The 21,124-nt window shown below is 39.9% G+C and overlaps 1 protein-coding gene across 1 annotated transcript in view; it reads left to right on the top strand.

The window, feature by feature from the left end:
* LOC120714999 (collagen alpha-1(XIX) chain-like) overlaps nt 1-21,124 on the top strand; it is a 40,896-nt gene that overhangs the window by 558 nt on the left and 19,214 nt on the right. The window contains exons 2-20 of the mRNA XM_040001715.1: nt 132-194; nt 276-320; nt 2,426-2,458; nt 5,701-5,739; nt 5,901-5,945; nt 7,759-7,794; nt 8,281-8,325; nt 9,010-9,063; nt 9,542-9,595; nt 11,091-11,171; nt 12,924-12,965; nt 14,306-14,383; nt 14,748-14,783; nt 14,963-15,016; nt 15,264-15,317; nt 16,091-16,132; nt 18,455-18,559; nt 18,724-18,777; nt 19,247-19,300. Of these exons, the coding sequence (XP_039857649.1) occupies nt 132-194; nt 276-320; nt 2,426-2,458; nt 5,701-5,739; nt 5,901-5,945; nt 7,759-7,794; nt 8,281-8,325; nt 9,010-9,063; nt 9,542-9,595; nt 11,091-11,171; nt 12,924-12,965; nt 14,306-14,383; nt 14,748-14,783; nt 14,963-15,016; nt 15,264-15,317; nt 16,091-16,132; nt 18,455-18,559; nt 18,724-18,777; nt 19,247-19,300 (1,014 nt within the window). The remainder of the gene's footprint in view (nt 1-131; nt 195-275; nt 321-2,425; nt 2,459-5,700; nt 5,740-5,900; nt 5,946-7,758; nt 7,795-8,280; nt 8,326-9,009; nt 9,064-9,541; nt 9,596-11,090; nt 11,172-12,923; nt 12,966-14,305; nt 14,384-14,747; nt 14,784-14,962; nt 15,017-15,263; nt 15,318-16,090; nt 16,133-18,454; nt 18,560-18,723; nt 18,778-19,246; nt 19,301-21,124) is intronic.

The raw sequence follows: 21,124 nt of genomic DNA, 5'->3' as shown, positions 1-21,124 counted from the left end.
TTTTTTTTTCTGATTACTTATTCATAGCAACTGTCCTTACCTAAGTTTCACTCTCAGAGCTTTGTGTCTTTGTGTCTTTTCGTCCTGCTTTGGCTGTCAGTCACTGTCAGAGATCTGCTCTCTTCATATAGGGGGAGAAGGGGGAGCCTGGAGTCCTGGGGGAAAAGGGGGAGAAAGGAGAAAGAGGAGATCCTGTACGTATTTTCCTGCACTGACATTTACAATGCCGCTGCGTTACAGAGTCATTAACCGAGGCTTCCCTCCCTCTCCCACAGGGTCAGCCAGGTGCCGAGGGATCCGGCGGCATGAAAGGACAAAAAGTAAGTCACATCAATGTCAAGTGGCAAATATGATGATTCCCTCTGTTTCTGCTCCCTGAGACTCTGAGACTAAACCTCCTGAGTTAGTTGTCTTCTTCTTCTTCGAGTCCGTTTATCCTCCAGTGATCTTTAAAATCATCTGCCAACAAATAATGAAGCTGCCGACGATTTGTTGTGCGTGTTTGTTTTTTACATTTGCAATTGTTTGTATCATTTGCTCCTCTAAGCATGGTCCAGCTCATTTTCTCATTACTGACAGGTTGTGTGTATGCGTGAGAGTGTGTATGTGTGTATTTTTGTGTTTTCTACGTGTTAATATAATAGAGTCAGAGCAATAATTTGCAGAAGAAATCTCTTGCGGTAAAGACAAACAAACCAGGACCAGAGTTCTCAGTGGCATCTGTACGGTATTTTCTTTAATTATCTATCTCAGTGTGCCTCTTTATGTGTCACTAAGCAGGAAGTTAGGTCTAAAGAAGAATGAAGTATTATTGTTCAAGCAGACAGAGCAATTTACATATTTTTACAGTAGCTCCTGACTTTTAAACTGTAAGAACTTAAGAAATACACAACAAATTATTTTACCGCGTTGCCCTATTTTCCAATTCCTTTACATACATTCAAAATGATTGCATTCTGTAATTTCAATAGGTAGGCACTGAGAGGTAGGCACAGCTTATAATGCACGCAAAACTTGATTTTGAATAGATGTATGTGGAGTTCAGTTGATTGCGTTTGTTTCTAAAGCAGTCATACCTGCAGAGGTGTGAGGCTGGAGCTGAATTGCTGACATTTCCATTATATCAGTGCTGTCACGTTGATCCCGAGTATGTATAATTCTGGCTGTGTTCTGCATATTATTTTAGATAGCTGGGAAAATTGAAGTTTTGGTCTGATGCTGGTGGTGCCAGATGATGAGCTGTTGAATCACCAAAACGATTAAACTCCTCGATTAGGTTTATCGCACTCAAAATTTCCACAGCAGTTCATGCAGGTGGGGGTATTTCTGTCAGAGGTGCAGCCTGGCCTCAGTAGGCTGTATTGGCAGTTTGATCCCCTGCTCCTTTGGGACTGTGAATGGGCATCCAACTAACTAAAACGATGCTCGAAAGGTCTAAGGACAAATGTTAAACACGTGAAACTTTGTGCAATTTTTTTAGTAGGAGAAGAAGAAAACATGAGCTGTTCATGACAGTAGAGGAAAACTTGGTACTATGTGGCCAACTGTATGGCTGTCCATCCCAGTGCTGTCAAGCTATTGTACTAAAAGTCAAACATTTGCTTGTATTCCAAGAGGAACAGTTAAAGGATGACCAGAGTCTTTTGATATATGGCACGGGCAGCATGGAAATGTGAACCATATTTCTCGAAGTCTTACAGTCCAAAAGTCAGCCAGATTCATCATCGGGGAACAATGCATACCTCTGTGCAATTTCATAGCAATCCATCAAACAGGGGTATTTCTCTCTGGACCAAAGCGATGGACTTACTGACATTGACATCCCAAGAGCCGTGCCACAAATGAGTTGTGTGACTTTTTTAACTTGTAAGATGTAGGTATTTTTAAACTGACATTTAAATCTCTGGAAACCTTTTTCTGTTAAAAAGTGGTAAGGTACAACATGTGTTTGTTTTGGGTTTTTTTGCTCTATTACAACCACAAAAATTGCAGTTTGTAAATTGCAAATGAAAGAACTGACGCTCCCACGTGCTTTGCCAAATTGAAAGGTTCCCCGGGGCACTTAATAAGCCCATTACAATGCTCATAGGTTACATGGTATGGACATACACAACGTTAATTAGCATTCTGTGTGAGACACCTGGGAGGCGGTATCCCAGCACGCTCTTTAAGGAGAATTATGTTTTGTTTCTGCTCGTCTTTTGGCTGTGGCAGTGTTTTCACCAAAGACTGCTCATGTTATTGCTTTCTTAGCTGTTGCTCTTAAACCTATTGATGTAGTTGTTCCAGGTAACCTGTGGCAGCTTGCTTTCAGCACTGGTTTCTCAAGTGCTTTTTTATGTTCCTTCTTTTTTGTCACTGCCAGCTTGTCGCTCTGTCACCGTCATAAGCAGCCACTGATACAATGTTTCTGTTGGATTTTCAGGGTGATGTCGGCCCTCCTGGTCCTCCCGGTCCTGTAAGTAAATCTATGCAACCCCGCCTCACAGAAATAGTCTTTACTATGAGTTGGCATGAAATGGCATTCTTAGGTTTCATCCTGAGAGACAACACACCGTGCTGGATGAGTCACGAAAGCATTTGTTTGTACTTTTTCTTTGTGACGAACACAAAAATATGTCCGATGTTTGTACGTCAGCGAGCTGCTCGTAATAGAATTTGGGAACCGAGGAGAAGAAATAAAGAGCGGTGCAGTGTTTACCTTTGCAGTCACGCCTCGACCATGGTGGCATGTCATCTTGTAACCAATTTCCTTTCTTTGACAGTCCTCCAGCTCTGTTCTATCATTAAATATATACTTTTTCTTTCTTTCTTTCTTTCTGTCTTTCTTTTTTTTTTTTTAATATGAGCAGGGGATCAGTGTTGATAAAGGGCACCAAACATGGGCAGCCTTTTTAAGGCAGATGAGATTAGTCATGTTGAATTTCTCTGGAAACAGCTTCCTCTTTTTTTTTCAGATAATGAATTCACTGATAATTGGCAGCTCCCTGTGAACTATAAACCACATGCATATCTGGGAATTGTGCACGGAATAGCTTTCACGGCGCTGAAAAGCTACGAACTGTGACTTTTTGTGTGTCTGGCATCCACAGAACGCATTTGCACTCATCAGATGTTAAAATCCTTCGCCTGGGAGTCTTTGTCGTGTGAAGTAATGGGGGTCACGCGGTACACGGCCCGCTCGTGGTGCTCATAATTTTAAATTACAGAATTACAAACCATTACAAGCCCCGATCTTACTTTTTTTCCCCATTTGCGCGACAGTTTCAGCTGAAAGGCAGATCAGAAACAGAAACACTGACGTCACAGTGGATGTCTGACATATGCTGAAGGTGACACAGAGTGGGTGGCGCTGGCATGATAGAACTCATTGCTTAGACATTTTAAAGACAAAAATACACTGTGACGAATCAGGTAAAGATCTCTGAGGCAGCAGTAATGACTCCAAAGGGAGGCAGCAACTATTTGTAGCCTTTTTTTTTTTTTTTTAAAGGAAAGAAAGAAAAAAGGATAAAAAAGTATCAAATGAAAACAGTCTCAAAGTCTTTGTGTCTTAAAAGACTTTGACATTTAGATGACTCGGCCCTAATGGGTTTTGTTCTAAAGATCTGCTTCCTATTGAACTTCTGAAGGCTTTAGACATGAGCTTGGAAACAAAGTTTGATGGCTTTGATTCTCGTTCTCACTTTCATTGCTCGTTAGCAAATGATTCATAAGGAAATTAGACAACTTAATTATAGAGTGAACAAATATCACTCAATTTCTGCTGGTTTCACTGGTTTCTGTGTACCCAACAAAAATGTAATTTGATAAAAATGTACGTCAATGCAAGTGTCGTTTTGTTTATTTGTTTGAATTTCGTTTCTACTCGTGGATTAAGAATTTTTCTATCGAAACAGAAATAGAAATTGTGTTCATTGTTGTGTAGTGAGGTGTGGGCCACCCAGGATATAGGAGATGTGTACTAGAGCACACGGCAGAGAGGAAAACATTAGTCATTTGATAAATGAGGCTATTTGAATATTTAGTACCAGGCTCTGTCTGTGCTCTCTGCTTTCCCGTGGCAGATAATTTTGGCAGTTAAACATTGATTTCCCTTACACAGCAGAAGCGAGGGTTCAGATCATTACCCTCCCTTCATAAACCTTCTTGTGCCTGTGTTTATTAGTGACAGGGAGGAGCAGTGCGCTTACAGGCATGCATGGTCATCACTTCCCCCAATGTCCTTAAAGTGGCAAAACAGTCTTTTTAGCTCTGAGACTGTGCTGTTTTTTATTGTCCCCGCCTTTAAAATAGAGCTTATAATCTATTAAACTGAATCTGTTATGCCAGGTTATCTGTTATGCCAAATTTGGACAGAAATTGAGTCACATGTTGATGACAATGAGTAAAGACATTGAGAATATGCAAGTTGAAGGTTGACTGATTGCGCAGGGATGCGTTAGAGGTTTCAGTATCTTTGTCAAATCTTAGTTTGACTATTGTTGCTAAAGGAAGAGAAAGCACCCCAAGGTATGTAGCCTCTTTGCAACAAAATTTCCAAAAGGCTTAGAGACACATTTAGTAAGGAAATAAGAACAGCTGTAACAGCTGGATAGAGAGGGAAAAAAGGATCAAAGTTAAATGAGAAACAGTCCGGTTACTAATGAAAATGATGTCAGCTGTAGGCACATGCAGATATCTCCCACAGATATGGCTTTTAGTCCCCAGATTGCTCCTGTTTCCTCTTGATTCTGATATCATTAAATCTTGCAAGAATGACCAGGTTATAACTGCACACAGGCACAAAACACATGGTTAACACAAGAGGCCTGAGGACATTCAGATATAATGAGTTCTGATGATTGCAGATAGATGCACTAGGCCTGAAACATCAGATCCACTTAAAAACCTTTTGTCCACTTTATACCAACATTTCTGTGGTGAAGCTCATATCCAGATTGTATCTGCATCTGCACAGATAGGTCTGCCTTCAGTAAATGTCTCCAGTGTCAGCACTGAAATGTGATTGTAAGCAATCCAACTGACACAATCGCTCGTATCATCGCCGGCTGAACCGTGCCACATCTACCCGGCGTGTGCATGCTCTCAAAGGCAATTGTGGTCTTTTGTGAAACTGGATTTTATGGAAAACATCTTTATTTTTCAAAGCGAAGGATTTTGTGGAGTCACACTTTTGCATGTTTACTCGTTTTCAATTTGTCAGCAGTTTAGCCAGTTCACTTACAGGTGTATCGACACGTGCGCTTTCATTTCAAACTATAATCTGATTAGATGGGGAGTGCGTTAATGGCGGGTCTAAGCGACAATATGAAACTTGGAGCTCCGTACAAACACTTTGATTTGCGACTTTAATTTCGGTGCATCAAGTGGTCTTGACCTCGTGCTTTTCGTTTAATTTTGTTGTAGCAGGCTCTGCCCAGCTGCACTGTCACCCCATCTCTGAGCTGTATTGAAAGTATACCGCGAAAGAGAAAGGAAAAATACAGATTTAATCTTTTCTTATCTAACCTGGGTTCAGACTGGTGGCAAGAGAGCCATTTGTGAATTAAATAGAAGCTGCCACTCATGCATTCTTAAAATATTCAGTAGCTCAAATCACTTTGTTTCATTTTATTTATTTATTTCAGTTTTCACTTGCACTAATTGTGAGATCAATGAACTTTTTAGAGAACACTGTGTCTTTTTCATTACTCCTAGGTGATGACAGCACATGGATTAAGACAGCTTTCTGGAACTGTAAGCAGCTGTTTATGTCACCGAACATGAAATGTTTATGTAGTGTCTTATTTCCTCGAGCTCCTTGTTCACACTGCACACAAAGTACGGTACAGTCAAATTTTAAAGTCATCTGCTTTCTCCTGTTCTTTTTTTGTTTTCTTTTCTTTTCTTTTTTTAAGGACGAAATGAAGGAAAGAGCCCTAAAGGGAGAAAAAGGAGATGAGGTGAGATTTTCTGTCATTATTAAGACAATTTAACTACAGGAAACTAAGCATTAGGTTTCAGACATTGCCTCCAACACCACAGTGTGAAAAACACCAATTTCTTACGTAGCGTCAACAAAAGCGGGACTGACATTTGATTTTTGAAAGAACAATGGGACTTCACCTACTGTGCAGTTTCTGAGTTGAATTTCATCCTTGCGCTTTGTAAAGAAGCACAAGGTGAGCCGCTGAATAAATTGGCATGCAATTATTGTTTGGACCTCAAAACAACAGACGCATCTACTGGAAGCAAGCAGATTACAAAAGGCCACTGACGCAGCTATTGACCAAAACATCAAAAGACAGTCAGCTGAATGAAAAGAGAAAAAAAAACAAATCACAAGCAGAGATGCAGAATCAGACTGTCTTTGTCAGTGCATCAAGTTTTAGAAAATCTATAATAAAGTGTCAAGTCTCTGCCTTAATTAAAGTATATTTATGTCGATGCTGAAAGAATCACATGTGAAATATTTGAAATGGAAGGGTTCAAAAGTAAGTGGACACGCCCAGAAGAGTGGAAGAGTGGAGCTGCCTGTCAGATTGAGGCATAAAGAGGTCATCACATGAAGGAGATCTAGAGTCAGAGAGGCGTCAGAGGTTGTTTGCCGTGAAGCAGCACAAAGTGGGAAAATAACTGGTACACAAATATCGTTGATGGCTGGGAAAAATATTTTTGTGGTGTTAATAAAAAAAATAAAAAATAAAAAAAAAAGCCCATTTGTAACTGCACGGCAAGTGAGAAATGTTTTCTGTGTGTCGGCATACATGTGTCCCTGTCAGTGATTAAGACAGCATGACCTCAGAGGATTCAAAACAGGATGCAAAACCATGGTAACCCTGCAAATAGGAGAGAAAAGCGTGCAATTTACAAAAAAAAAAACCGACCAGAAAAAGAACAATAGGAAGCTACGAGAGCTGTGGAACAATTTTCTGCAATGACAGAAAATGACACAAAATTAACCTCAATCAAATGTTACAAAGAGGAGAATGTAGTGGGGAGAAAAAAGGAATAGCTCAAAAACCAAAGGTCATGTGACCTCATGTGTAAGGCATTGTAGCAGTTCTGAAGTGACAGTGCGTACAGGAGCATTATGTGTGGTAATATTCAGAAAAAACATCCTAAACATAAAGTAAGAGAGAGCTTTTCAGGGTGAAGAGTGGGACTATCCTCAAGTGACTGAGTCAGATACTCTAATCTAAGTGTGATTGAGGATGCAATCTGCTTGCTGAAGAACAGACTGGATAGCAGACTATCAGCAGAGAGACCACTCAAAGAGGAAAGTGGAAGTATAGGGAAGGCCTGGAGACTGCAGCCGGTCACCGAGTATATCAGCCCCCTACTAATCAACCCGTAAACACTGAGCACCGTGTTTGTGTCATAACAGCGACACATCATAGTCGGAGTCAAATTAAAGCTGAGAATTGCCACATTAATCATATTTCGGTGTTTCTTTGTTGAAAAAGCCAGAAGAACAGTGCAAACATTTTAAAAAAAAATGTAGTGTGGTATGAAGGCAAGAGAAAAATTTCACACACTCATTTTTTTTTCTCAACAGCTGCTGATTTTATTATAGTCACATTCTCAGTGCAAGAAAAAAGCTAACTTGGCAAAGGAAATATTCTGTGTTTTAACCTTCACATCATATGCTAACTTCACGAAAGTCCTTGAAGACTTTTTTTTTAAAACCTTAACCACAGTCAGCCAGAGAAATGGCTTGGATCTTTATACACATCTTGAGAACGGATGTTTTTCTGTTTCCTTTACTTTCTGCAGGGGGAGAGAGGCGCTCAAGGACCGCAAGGCTTCAAGGTGACTTATCAAAGACTTAACCTTTGCACTAAAACTTGAGTATCTACTGCCAAGAAAATAAGGCTACAAAATTCCTTCCTGTCCAACGTAGTACTCTCTGTAACTCTCCACAGTGTTTGTACACCAGTAGTCGCAGCAGGGTATTGCTGATTTCTCTGTCAGATTCTTTTTTTTTAGAAGGGATCCTTTCTTCGGTGTATATTTGGTAGGTTGGCAGTAACCCTACGAAGTCCAGTGATGTTATTGAGCTGTTACCGGAGGGTACCGTGCTGCACAAAGTTTCTTTCTGTTGTTTAGGTTTCACCAAATACTCCAAAACATTCATGGAGCACACAAAAGTTCTGCTGAACACTGAACTCAGAAAGAAATCAAATCTATGTAGTTTTTCTCTCAGAGCTGTATGACATACACAGAGGTCAAGATGTTTTTCCTGCAGTTTCCTACCTCCCGTGTGCGTCTTATTCACCCTTTTTGGTGATTTAACAGGGAAACATGGGGCCGCCAGGACTAAAGGGAGATCAAGGACCAGAGGTGAGGCTTTGTGTTTATCTCTGGGGTGCTGTGCCATTTAGAGTAGGTCAAACTTTGATGTCTAAAAATGTGCTAAATACAAGGTAAAATGATACACGTATAGGCATGAAAGGCCATTATAGCTTTGACCGAGGAGCAGAATAACAAGAGCTGCTGAGGTTTTGGTCATTGATGGAAGGAAAATAAAATAAAATGCACTGAAATTCAGAGTTCAGTCCAAATTAAATAACTCTAAATCTGCAGTTTTGGTGTTTCTAAGCCTGTTTTGTAAATGTAGTCTTTTGAATAATGCTCATGATGATATCAAGTGTTAATTAAGAAGACTCTGTCTCAGTGCTACTGTAAAAGATGTACTGTGAGATAAAAGCCAAGATACCGTAAAAATTCAGTTTCCATGGTAACATATGAATCATTTAGATCATCCTCATATATAAAAACAATACAGTTCAAAATGGATGTGAATATGAGAAGCTTTTACAGAATAACAGCGTCGCTTTAACTTGAAATACCGCATGCATGCAAATATACTGCTGCTCAGGCAACGTTTCATGAAATTCTTTGGAAAGTCAGTGTTTGCATTGTAGCTGGGCTGGGCAAGAACACCCAAAGCCCAGAAATCATATCTATAACCAAACAAAGAGAATCGAATATCCATAGTGTTGGTTTTCCTTTGTGTTTTTCCAGGGGAAGCAAGGCCCTCCTGGATCCACTGGAGCCCCAGGACTCCCGGGCAAGCCAGTAAGTGTCCTGGCATCATAAACACCAGCACTTCATGTCAAGTCTTTCTTTTTCTCATCGCCTTATCTGTCACCTTGCCGTATCGTCCTCTTTCTTAACGCCGCCAGCCAAATAGAGAGATAAATAGATAAACCTCAGCAGGCAGAGATAGAGAAGAAGTAGGGGAGAAAAGTCCAGAATTTTTACACAGACGATCAGTAATCAAATTTAAGAATTAATTAGTGGAAAGAGGCAAATCTAAGCGCTTTATGCCGGGAACGGAGGCAGAGGCCCAATCTGTTCTCCACACCTGCTTCGGTAATGAGCATCTGTCTTTATTCAAAAGCAGGGAGGGAAAAGAGGCATTTCATAAATCCTGGCTAAGGGAAATTATGTTGGAACACAGCAGCCTGCTGAAGCAGTGAGGAGGAGGAGATAAATGTGTGTGAGAAGATGAAGGCCTGGTGATAGATGTGTCTCTTTTCACCACTATTTACAGGGCTCACCAGGGGAGCCAGGGGTACCTGGGAACGATGGACTGAAAGGAGAAAAGGTAGGTAAACTTCAAATCAAGTCCTCACCTGAAAGCAAAGAAAAATGAAGCTATGATGTTTTATTACAGGTTCAACATGCCAGACAACTTGCAAAGATGCCTTTTAGATTACTTGCCCTTCGTCCAATCCTCAGTCATTGTGTAACTTTGTGTTCCTGTCTCCGGTGCCTCTCACTCCTCTGTTTTTGCACACAAATGTTTTTTTCTTCTTCTTGCAGTTATATTCCAAACACTTTGCTGAAAGTTGCAAACTAGAAAAGTGGAAAAGTGTGCAGCTGACATGCATATTTGATGGGGTTTGTTACTTGTCAGAAAGAATGAAGATGCACTCAATTCTCCCCACCCACCAGAGTCACTCTGTTATTCTCCAGAGCAGAGAAATAGACCTAGAGTGCTTAAGCCTCCTATATTCATTCACATAAAATGCTTAAGCCTCTTTTTTCCCATTGTATAATCCTCCTTTGTCAAATTTGCTATACTGACTCCAATCTAAGAGGCACTTCATTCGTGTGGCGCTCTATGAATAAATAGGAGAAAAAAATAAGCAGCGTCTGTGGCTTAAATATGAGGCTGGGGGTAGAAGGCAGTTAGCGTAGCATAGAGTAAAAAATGTTAGCAGATGCAGCAATTAACAATGTTTATACATACATATATATGTATATTCTTATTAGGAACTTTAAAGATAACTAGTAAATATAGTATATTGTCAGCTTAATCAATCAAGCAATCGTGACTTTTTTAAAATGGGACTTTACTGTGGAAGACTGTCTCTTGAGCAGTAATAGCTGCTAATATTATTGACAAAACAATAAAATGCTACAATTCTTTCATTCATTTTTTTCAAGCAGTATTTTCCAAAAACAAGCAAAAAAGGAAAAGAACAGCTATATGAATGCTAAGCATGGTGGCAGTCTTTACCCAACAATGCTGACATGCTCATTTGTAGCAGCTAGTCATTACCACCATGCTAAAAATTGATAAGTATCAATAAAGCACTGTTGAGGTTGATAGCAAAGGCATAGCAAAGAACAGATGAGGAACAAAGTAACTCACTCAGTTAAGGTCAAACTTCCTGTTTCAACAATAAGACAAAGCTTTCAGTCCCTTTGCATCTGCCATAAAATAAACATGCCATTTCATAAAAAAGATCACCGTAGCAACAGTCAAACATGGTTGTGGAAGTGATTTAACAAGGGGAGCAGTTGTTTTTTTTCACATAGGGTCAGGTGGGTTTGGATAGTTGTTTTTTTTTTTTTTTGATGATTTAAAACACGTGAGTGTGACAAATATGCAAAACAAAAGGTTCTCCCACTAACGTGATGCGCTGGTGTTGACATCGTTCACATGTGCATCCTTGCATCTTCTCACCCTTTTTTTCCACCTCACTGTGTCTAACTAACACTGCACTTTCTTTGGCTTGTTAAGAAGACACGGCTGGTTTAATGTTTTTTTTTATGGAGAAATTTCTAAATAGCATCTGTCTTTCTGTCTGTAGGGGGACTCTGGTGGAATGATCGGCCCACCAGGACCTCCAGGTCCTAAGGGTGAGCCTGGCGAACCTGTGGGTGGATATATGGTGGGTATTATATCAAATGTAGACAGTAACCTCACCTTGTTGGGTTCAGCCCTGAAGACACAGGATACAGCATTAAAAACCATTAATGCAGTCCAATAAAACAGCAGATGGAAACACAGGAGACTTTCAGAAATGCAGATCACCTGCAAACAGCTAGAGTAGCAGCAGGCAAGTTAAAGAAACTAGGTCCTCCAGCAGCGCAGATGCAATGATGTTATGAAGTAGCAATATCATTAGATAGTCCACCATCACATATCCCCATCCTGGATAATCACCTATCCTCGTAATTGGAGCACATAGCTGTTCAGTTTCTTTTATAGACATGGCTCTGCATATAGAAATGTTCATTATAGCTTTCCCAAAGAGGCTGTGCATGTGCAGCCACAGCCTCAATCCCGGTTGATGGCACTCGCACTTCTCAATCACCTGTGGGCTTCTGCAGCTTTAAACAGTCGTGTTTGTTTGTGTGTGGAAACACCAATCTGAACATTAAGCCCAACAGCAGACCTACTGATCAAGCAAGCCAAGGGTACCGTGAGCAGAGTAATAAAGGAAAGATTGTGTTCAGGCCGACATATTTAAACCTCTTAACATTCTCCTGCACTGGGAAAATTGGAAAGGGATTGAAAAACACGGCTGTGGGTGTCAAGATGGGGTGTTTACCACGTGAAAATGACCTCTCACAGTGTTGTATGCAATAGGTGAAAAAGCTAAACTAAGAAAAATGGCTTTCATTTAAAGCAGACATATTTCTGTCTTTTGAAAACACCATTAGTGTGTGGAGATGTAGGAAGAAATGTCCTTAGCATTCATGGACGTTGTCATATAAGACAAAGGTAAGGGAAAAGGAAATAAACAAAACATATCTTTAATGAGTTAGCCTGCTCAAGCAGCTAAGGACAAAGCCACTTTCATTCATGCGGGGTCGCCACAGCAAGTAGCGCCGCACATTTGATTTGGCAGATTTTTGTATTCAGTGCCCTTCCTGACACAACCCCAAAGGAATCTGTTTCTCCTTCCACGATCGTTTCCTTGTTAGGCAAATGTATAAACCACTGAACTAAGATGTCACACACTTTGTTGAGCTTGCCTTCAACTGAATAATGACCAGCTAAGTCTTTGTACTTTAAACATGCTGTTTATATAAATTTCTATAAATTTATGATCTACTCTCACATACCGAGGGAGAAGTTCTGTTTCTGTAGAGTGGAAGTGCCCCACTAATGTCATCAGATCTCATTGGTTTCAAAAGTTCTGTACTTCCCAAACTTTAGTGTTTTACGTTTGACTGAACTGGTCCATTTCTCCCCAAAACTGTAAGAACTGCTGTGTTGGCTCAAACCCAGCTTCTGCCCAGCTAATTTACAATGTAGGACTTGCACCAGAAATACATGCTGACCACAGAAATCAATGTCTCATCTGGATGGTACAGTAAATAATGCCCGCACCTCGATTCCAATCAAGGTTTTTTGTTTTCTCCCCCACCCCCCACCCTCTCTGTGGTACGGCATTATCACCTTGCATCTGTACAGTGAAACTAATCAAATTGTTGTAAGCAGTATTGAACATGTGCTCATAAGGCAACACTGTAATGTGTGTAGCTCATACTGATTCAGGACTCCTGTTTGAATTAAAGCACTAGGGCTGCTTCTCGGGCCTTACCTCAGTTCTCAAAGAGAATTGCTGATCAGTGTGCAGTGAATTTCTATTCTAAAGTCTTCTTTGTGTTTTTGTTTTGTTTTTGATTTATAGGGGGACGGGTTGCCTTTAACTAGAGGGTCTCGTGGACCTAAGGTAGGTCCTCCAACATCACCAAATAAGCAATAAAAAGTGAAAAAGAAACAATTCAGCTAAATAAATTTAATTGTACTACAAAAAAGAAGAAGCTGAAACAAATAGCTTACCTGGCACGAATTCCAGGATAGCATGAGCTTGAAAATGTGTCACGGGAATGAAAACGTCCACACTTTGCTTTGTTCTACAGAACCTGACACCGACTACATGTGTCATGTTCTGTAATGATGTAACATTATGTAATCCTAGGCTGAGACCTTAGGGCTCTGTGTGGCTATCTGAACACTTTGTTCAGATCTATTGATGCAATATTCCTCTGTGGGAAAAAGTAAGTGCAGCCTTGGCTTTACGCGGTAGCGCTGCTCCATTTAGCTCAAATAACTTCTTATAGTGTGTTTTGCATCATTGTCCTCCTGGTCGTACTGTGCCTCACTCAACTTCTTGACCACCTTTCCATGTAAAGTTTCCTCATTTGCAAAATGTTGCTCTTGCATGCAGTGCCCACGTTAAATCCCCTCCATAAGCATTCCAGTGAGATTCTGATAGGCTCTTGTGTGTAGTTTTTATTTGGCCAGACCCTTCTTTAACCTTTAATTTTCTTCTTTTTGAGCCATTCTTTGCTAAATTTACCCGTATGCTTGAGGTTATTATCCTGTTGAAAGGTAGCTTTTTGAACACATTGCCTTCAAGGACACTGCTTTACAGCTTCTCCTTAAAACTGGCCTCTGGTCTATTGCGTTTAAACCATTCTCTCTGATTTCCTTGAGCGCATTATTCCAACAAACCTACCTTGAAGTTTATTATCAAACTAATTTTGCTTTGATGGTCTTTTTTGGATTTCACTTAAACATTACACAATAAAGTTTTGAGGTTCTTGGAGACTTTTTTTTTACTGCTCTACATCATCTTCCATGTTATTTACTTTTTTTAACATGAAGATATATCTCCTGAAGTCCATCTAATACCAGCTGGAAATCACTAATATGACTGATATCACTGAAATTGTCATAATATGCTTGGATATCAAAGAGATTTCATTCTTTTTTCTGATCACCTTGTACTATCAATATCAGTGGATTTGACATGGAAAAATAATTGCACAGTTGAGTATCTTATGTATCATACATAGGCAAAATGATGGACATAATTAAAATCTGCATGATAACGGCCTTCACAGCGGTTATGTTTTCTTTCTTTACCCTTTAAGCAAAGAGGCACAAGATAACAGGAAATGGATTCTGGCAGTCTTTGAATACTTAATGATCAATGCAGCAGCCCTTCCTTTAGCTGGATTCACCATCATTAAATCATCACTGACCACTCCCTTGTGTTTGTGTTAGGGTGAAAGAGGCATCCCGGGATTGCCCGGAGACCACGGTGAAAAGGGCGAACCTGGGGAGAGCATTACAGGGCCACCTGTGAGTATGATGTCGTATTGATTGGTCAGTGAGCACCAAACCATTTATTATTTAGTGGCACCCTTGAAACATTCAGATTCCTGCATTTGTCTTAGGCGTGGAAAGAATGGGCTACTCTCTGAATACTGGAGATGTGTTTTTATTAGAAACATCGGTCATTACTTGCTCTCTCGCCTCATCATGCACGCTCTGGGGTGCTAGTTTGAAACTCAGATTTGACAGTGAGTGAGTCTGTGTTCATTTTTGAAACACAGGGTTGTAGACAGAGAATCAATAGATCAAAAGGTGTCTAACACAATTCCTTTATTGGATCCTGGGTGCTAGAGGGCAGGTGCTGTTAACAAGATGTATGATGTGTTTTTAGGGCCCCATGGGACCCACCGGGGAGCCAGGAATTGAGGTGTGTGCGATAAATTTTCTGTATCCACAACACAAACAAGATGTTCAAGTTGATTTTTAAAAATTTTCGTCCAATTAGCCATGGATCTCTTCTTGGCAATTTTGTTACAGCACTATTAACAGTAAGTGTGGGTGACTGTATAGGGCAACACTGCTAGCCTCTATCTTGGTATTTTTCAGGGCTCTCGTGGACCCCCGGGTCCATTTGGCCCCCCAGGAGCTCCAGGAAGAGAGGTGAGTTAGGGCAGCCTGTCCTTCCACTGTTTTTCACTCCCTTGCACGTTTACAGATAAAAGATGGCCAGAAGCATGGAGAAATGTCAGCTACCAACTGTGGATGAACAAGTACAATGTATCACAGCTCCTGGACACAAATCCCCACCAACTGAGAAGAGTGTGAAAGCTGAAAGTTATAGCCTTGCCTGTGTGCTTCATATCGTAACCAGAAGTGCTGTTAACTCCTTGTTCTGTCTCAATTAAAGGGCTCCCCTGGTAGGCCAGGTCCACCGGGGCCTGCTGGACCTCCAGGTGAACCAGTAAGTAAGAAAATCTCTGTTTTGCTTACAGCGGTTCAGCATCACTGATCAGCCATGAGACCTACTGAGATCACCTTAAAGTCAAACTCAGTATTCAGACTGTAGCTGCAGTTTTGGGATAATAAGTAGCTGTAGTTCTAGTGTTCAGCAACCGACACCACATTCAGGAAAATGTTCCAGTTTACAACAAATTGGCGGCCCCCTGTTGTTAGAGCATATTTTTATCCCTTTCTTGTGTCTTTGTGAGTTTCAAATGAGGAGCATTTACTAAAGTGCTAATAGCTGTAGTGTGAGTACCTCACCATTCCTACCGCTGCTGCATCAAAGCCTTGAAATTTTTGCATTTTAGCCCATTTATATTCATGCGTTGTAAAGACGCATGAAAGCCATTTATACCATTTTATGTTTTTTTTTTTTTTTTAAATACACGGGCTTCACATCAAAATGTTGGGTTTTTTTCTCAGCTTCAGAGAACAACAATATTTTGAAGATTTGGGATCATGTCTTCCAAAATAACAAAGTTATTAAACAGTTTCCTCAAGCAATCCAGATAAAACTGAGAATGAAACACTTAAAGCAAACTTTGTTAAATATGTTCAAGGAAAAAAATCGCATTCCAGGCATGTAAGTCGGTTTTGTGTGCCTTGTGATGTTTTATTAAAAGAAGCAGTCGAGCAAAAATAAACAACTGCAGAAATCTCAAAAATAAAGAGAGATGAGATTTGAAATTAAGGCTTTTTCTTTCTTTTTTTTTGCTTCTTTTTTCCTAACAGACTGCCCTGCCGATTTTTGGAGACATGGGTGCTTTGCTTAAGGTAATTATATCTCCATAGTTGATGATAATTGCATTGTTTTCACAGAACAATTGCATGCAAAAGCGTGAGGGTTGGTATTTAAAATGAACAGCATTTGCCGGCTTGAAACGGTACTATCCCACTAATACATGGATGCAATCACTTGAGAGATATTGTGAGAAAGCCCTTGAGTGCCTTCATCAGGATGACTGGGAGAAGGAGATCCAGAAAATAAAAGAAAACAATTTCACGAGAAAGCCCGGATTACTCATTCACCAGAGGTGCACAGTGTGACAACATGTTTAGTAAAGCCTCTCAGTGTGACAATGAAATATTGAAATATCACATAAGTGCAATGCAAATAAAGTGAAAAACAAGATTATAAAGAGATTACTGTCTCAAAAGATAAGATCGGCTTCAGATATGCATTGTATACAGTTTTACAGAAGAATAATTGCTGAATAGCACTTCTCCATTCAAACAATGTGTCACCACTCGATCCAAAAGCCTCAAAACACTCACGCAAAATGACTTCTCTTCTGCCCTAGCTCCGTTTTAATTGTCTCTTCTCTACATTTTACATTACTTAAACCTTAACCCTCAATATGTAAATCTGAACGAATGTTAACTTTTGGGACATATTATATAAGTTTGTCCCAAAATCAGCAGATAGGCAGCGCTTTAAAACTTTTTTCTAACATATTCCTCATATATTGGAATATATTTTGTTACAGCAGTGCTCAGGATCCCAACCTTTCCTGACCAGTGCTGAATGTGGACCAGGACTACACAGTTAAACCTAATACCAGACACTCCTCAGTATCTCTTGAGATTATAGTACAGTGTTAAAATGGGATTAAGTACTCCTTTAGTAGCTTTTACCTTTCATAATGTGAACACTCTGTCAAAATAAAAGCAATTTTTGTTTCTTTTTTTCCACTAACGTAGATTAGTCACCTTAGTACGTGTCGTTAGCTGCAGGACAGCACTTAGACGAATTAAAGCTTTTTCTTTTTAATGCTTAACATACGTCAGCTCTGACAATAAATATAATGCCTTCACATGATTAATCATTGATAGATAAAGCCAGATGTCAGCAGACTTATTATTTTCTGTCAACCCTTCCTTCAGAGTCAAATTATTTTGTCCATTAAGTGCTCCGTTAGATTCATCTACTGTTTACAGCCTTCATCAGAGTCACGTACTAGATTAGTACTCTTGACACCTCGATGACACCTTCAAAAAAAGCGCTAAACACATTTAACAGGGGTATTGTTTTTCTTTTCATTCATGTCAGTAACAGCATGCTCTTATTATTTTGCCATTGTGTTGAAATCTTTGAAGATTAGGCTTAAATGGCAATATTGAAACGATGGCTTTTCATTTTATTTTTCAAATTTAGTGAGATTTTGTTGTTGTTGTTATTTTTGAAATGCATTTGTTTTTACTGCCTTTTTCCAACTTAAACTTCCTAATTCTTTTCTGTGCTAGGAGTAGAGTCTATAGTGTATCTAGAATAGATCAAGATGCGATACAGTGCAATGCGATATGATGCAATATGATACAATGTAATATGATAGGATGCAATAGGATGCAACGTGATGCATTATGGACAATATAATACAATGCAATAGGATGAAATATGTGGGATGTGATGTAATATGATACGATATGCTGTGATATGATAAGATGTGATACAGTTCGTTAGGCTTGGATGTGATACAAGGCAGTACAGTACAATGTAATGCAATAAGATACGGTGAGATGAGATGTGATACAATATACATTTTTCTGGGGTCAGTGCTGAAATGCCATTGTAGATTTTATGTGCGCCGTAAGTATGTAGCTGGCAAAAAAAATCCAGTATCCACATGCAAAAATGGTCTTAGTAAAAGCTGTAAAGCAGCACTGCTCGAAGTCACTTGAGCAAAATATCTGGAAAGTCCTTATCAAGATCGAGTAAACTCGTTTTAAAATGCTCAAATACAGCATTGCAACAGCTCACTAATCCTGCTGCACATACAGTATGTCCGAGTCACAACGTGCAGCAGTGCCAATGGAGTTGGTCCAATGATATTTAGGTTCTCACCTAAATGTCACAGTCAGTGAGTTTGACAAAGTTCACCACTCACCTCAGTGAGAGACACTCTTGGAGGCACTCTAGGTGGGTTCACATTATTTCTGCTCTGTGGACATTTTGAGAACACTTTATGTCAGTTGGGGTCTTGTCCTCCACCCAGGGGATGTGACATAATAAAGGGCAAAAATACAGTGTTCCAGCTCAGCCTGATGAAATCTTATCTGTGCTTCCACTTTTGCTTCCTGCCTTGCCTGCACTGGTAGAATGCCTGCAGTGTGTGCCAGACGAGAGTCCCAGGGCTGCCTGGACAGAAGGGAGAAAAAGGCTCCCCCGGAGTGCAAGGAGTAGAGGGCTTGGTGGGAGAAAAGGTACAAGTGACTCATTAGCATAGCAGACAATTTAGACAATTTACAAAAAAAATGTGACTTTGATTTGCATTGCACATCATGCTTTCAGTGCTCCTTCATGAATATTTTGAGTGCATGCTTGCGCTATTGAACACAAATCCATTATGGACTCCTTTTCCAAACAGGGAGATCCTGGGGTCAGAGGCCCGATGGGTAACCCAGGAAAAGAAGGTCCAAAGGTAGGCAAGAAGATGTCAAACGTAAACTTGTGAAATAACAAAAACGGATTTTATAAAGATATTACTATATGAATAACCCATTTTATCAGTATGGCAAGAATGTGTAGAAGATATAGCCTTATTTTATGATATTGTTTGCTTAAATGTGCATTTAATCTGCTAGACAAAGATTTGCACTGAAAAAAAAGCTTTTCATGAATTTATTTTTGCATTATTCCTGAAAGCCTAAGTAGCTGTTCCACAACTCATATTATTCTGAACACACTTGGGTTTTCACTGCAGAAGTTGTTGCTATGGATACAGTCTTGTACCATGGTGAAACAGGCTAGGCAATTTCAAGTTGTGTGCTGGAAGATGCATTTTGAAATTTACGCCCATCAGACTTTAGTTTAAGGTTTTTTTTTTCTTCCCTTTTTCCTTGTGAAAAACATTCACTTTTCCCTACTTTATTGCTTCTGCTTTCCTGCAGGGAGTAAAAGGAGAGAGAGGGTTCCCAGGCCCTATAGGCGATAAAGGTGATGAGGTGAGTGAAGAAAAAGTTGAATCTAAACAAATTAATCCAGTGGTTATCTAACCAGGTCAGAAGTCACCGTGACATTGAGAAAGAGGTTTTTCAAACGGATGTAAATATATTCTAATGTTGGCCTCATCTTAAAGTCTGTCTGCTCTGAGAGTCTGTTTTCAAAAGAAGCTATCAAAAGCTATCCGCAGAGCTGCATTTGCACTATGCCCTATCTCTTGCTCTCCAAGGAACTACTTTATAAAGAACAAAGCCTGCCCTGCGTGTTTGTGTGTGTTCATTTAAAAAAAGACAGTGTTGAAAGCAGCTGAGAAGTTTCCCATAGGTCAGCTTTCAGCACTGAACTGCCATGGCAGAAGAGTTTTACTAGCAAGCACACTTGCTACTAGATTATAACAGATCAATAAAAGACATGTTTTGGTCAGATAGCAGGTTTATTTTTCTTTCAGTGATCAAAGAAATGCATGCAATGGCATCTCTAAAATATAGCAAACAATACACTATAGGGCCTAGTCGCCAAATAAATTAATAAAGTTGTCGCATGATGAAGTGCCCCACAGTAGAAAATGTGATGTTCTGCTGCTTCTGCATACTCAGATAAGCTCTAAAGGAAAGAAAATACAAGCATAAGCTCAGAAGTCATTACAGTGTATAGAAAAGCTTTTGAATTCATCCTTTAAAATGTAGCATAGATTTTAACAAAACAGATGTGACACCACAATGACCAATAATTTAATTTATCCACATTTTAAGAATATATGCTTGATGTGCTCGGAGCAGCACAGCTGACGTTCAGCATGGCCACATAACTCTCCATCAGCACTATAGTGTTCGTACAATATAGGATCCAAACAGAGAACTCCAAGGTAGACAAAATAACAAAAGGCATGCCTTTTATTAGGTTGACAGAAAAGTCCAATAACTACATCCAACTGGGAGTTAATAGAGATCCTAGAAAACCACAGGGAGCCAGGAACAACAAGGATACACAGGCTGAAGGAATGGCTCTATCTACACACACTGAGCACTGATAGGAAACTGGAGACTAGTGGGGAACAGGACACAGCTGAACATAATTAATACAGGTGAGACTAGTTAGGGCACAAACAGGAAGTAAAATTAGAATGAGAAACGACAGACAACAAGCCACAAAGAGCTTCCAGGTCAGGAAACTGAAGCCAGTGCAGAAGTGCCCAAAATCTACATTCTATGTGAAAGCCACCAGCTGTGGTTGAAAATAAGACTTTGTGAAGTCTATGGAGAAATGTTTTTCCGTCTTGACCTCTGGAAAGACTTTCCTCCTGAGTTCATGGGCTCACTCACTCATTCTGATTCATACTAAATAAAAAATTAAGTCTATTTTGTAAATCTCGGCCATGTATGTTTCAAGTTGGAGACATTTTCTATACTATGTAACCACATGTGCATTGGCTAGCAATTTAAATCACAAGTCATTAGCCAGTGAGTGTGCAGTTTCACAGTCAGACCCACCCCTTCTTGTCACATCTGTTTTTTTGCAACCAAGATGGTGATGGTAGAAACGTTCATCTGAAAGCTTCAAAGAGGAACTTCAGAAGCCAGTTTTCGTGCTCTCTGTGGCCACAGCTGTAACAAGGAGACACTGAAACAAGACGGATGAACAAAACATAAACGAGCTCATTCAGGGAATGCAGAAAGACAAAGACAGAAGGAGGAACAGATTGGGAAACGCTGAGAGAACTAAACAGACAATTAACAAACTGAAAGTAGCAACTGGAGTGAAATACAAATCAAAATTCAGAACTAGGCAGGAACCAGAACTCAGAACTACAGACAGTTATTACCAGA

This window comes from Simochromis diagramma, unplaced genomic scaffold, assembly GCF_900408965.1.
Source record: "Simochromis diagramma unplaced genomic scaffold, fSimDia1.1 OVJJ01000421.1, whole genome shotgun sequence".
Lineage (NCBI taxonomy): Eukaryota > Metazoa > Chordata > Actinopteri > Cichliformes > Cichlidae > Simochromis > Simochromis diagramma.
This window is presented reverse-complemented; position numbering and strand designations above follow the sequence as displayed.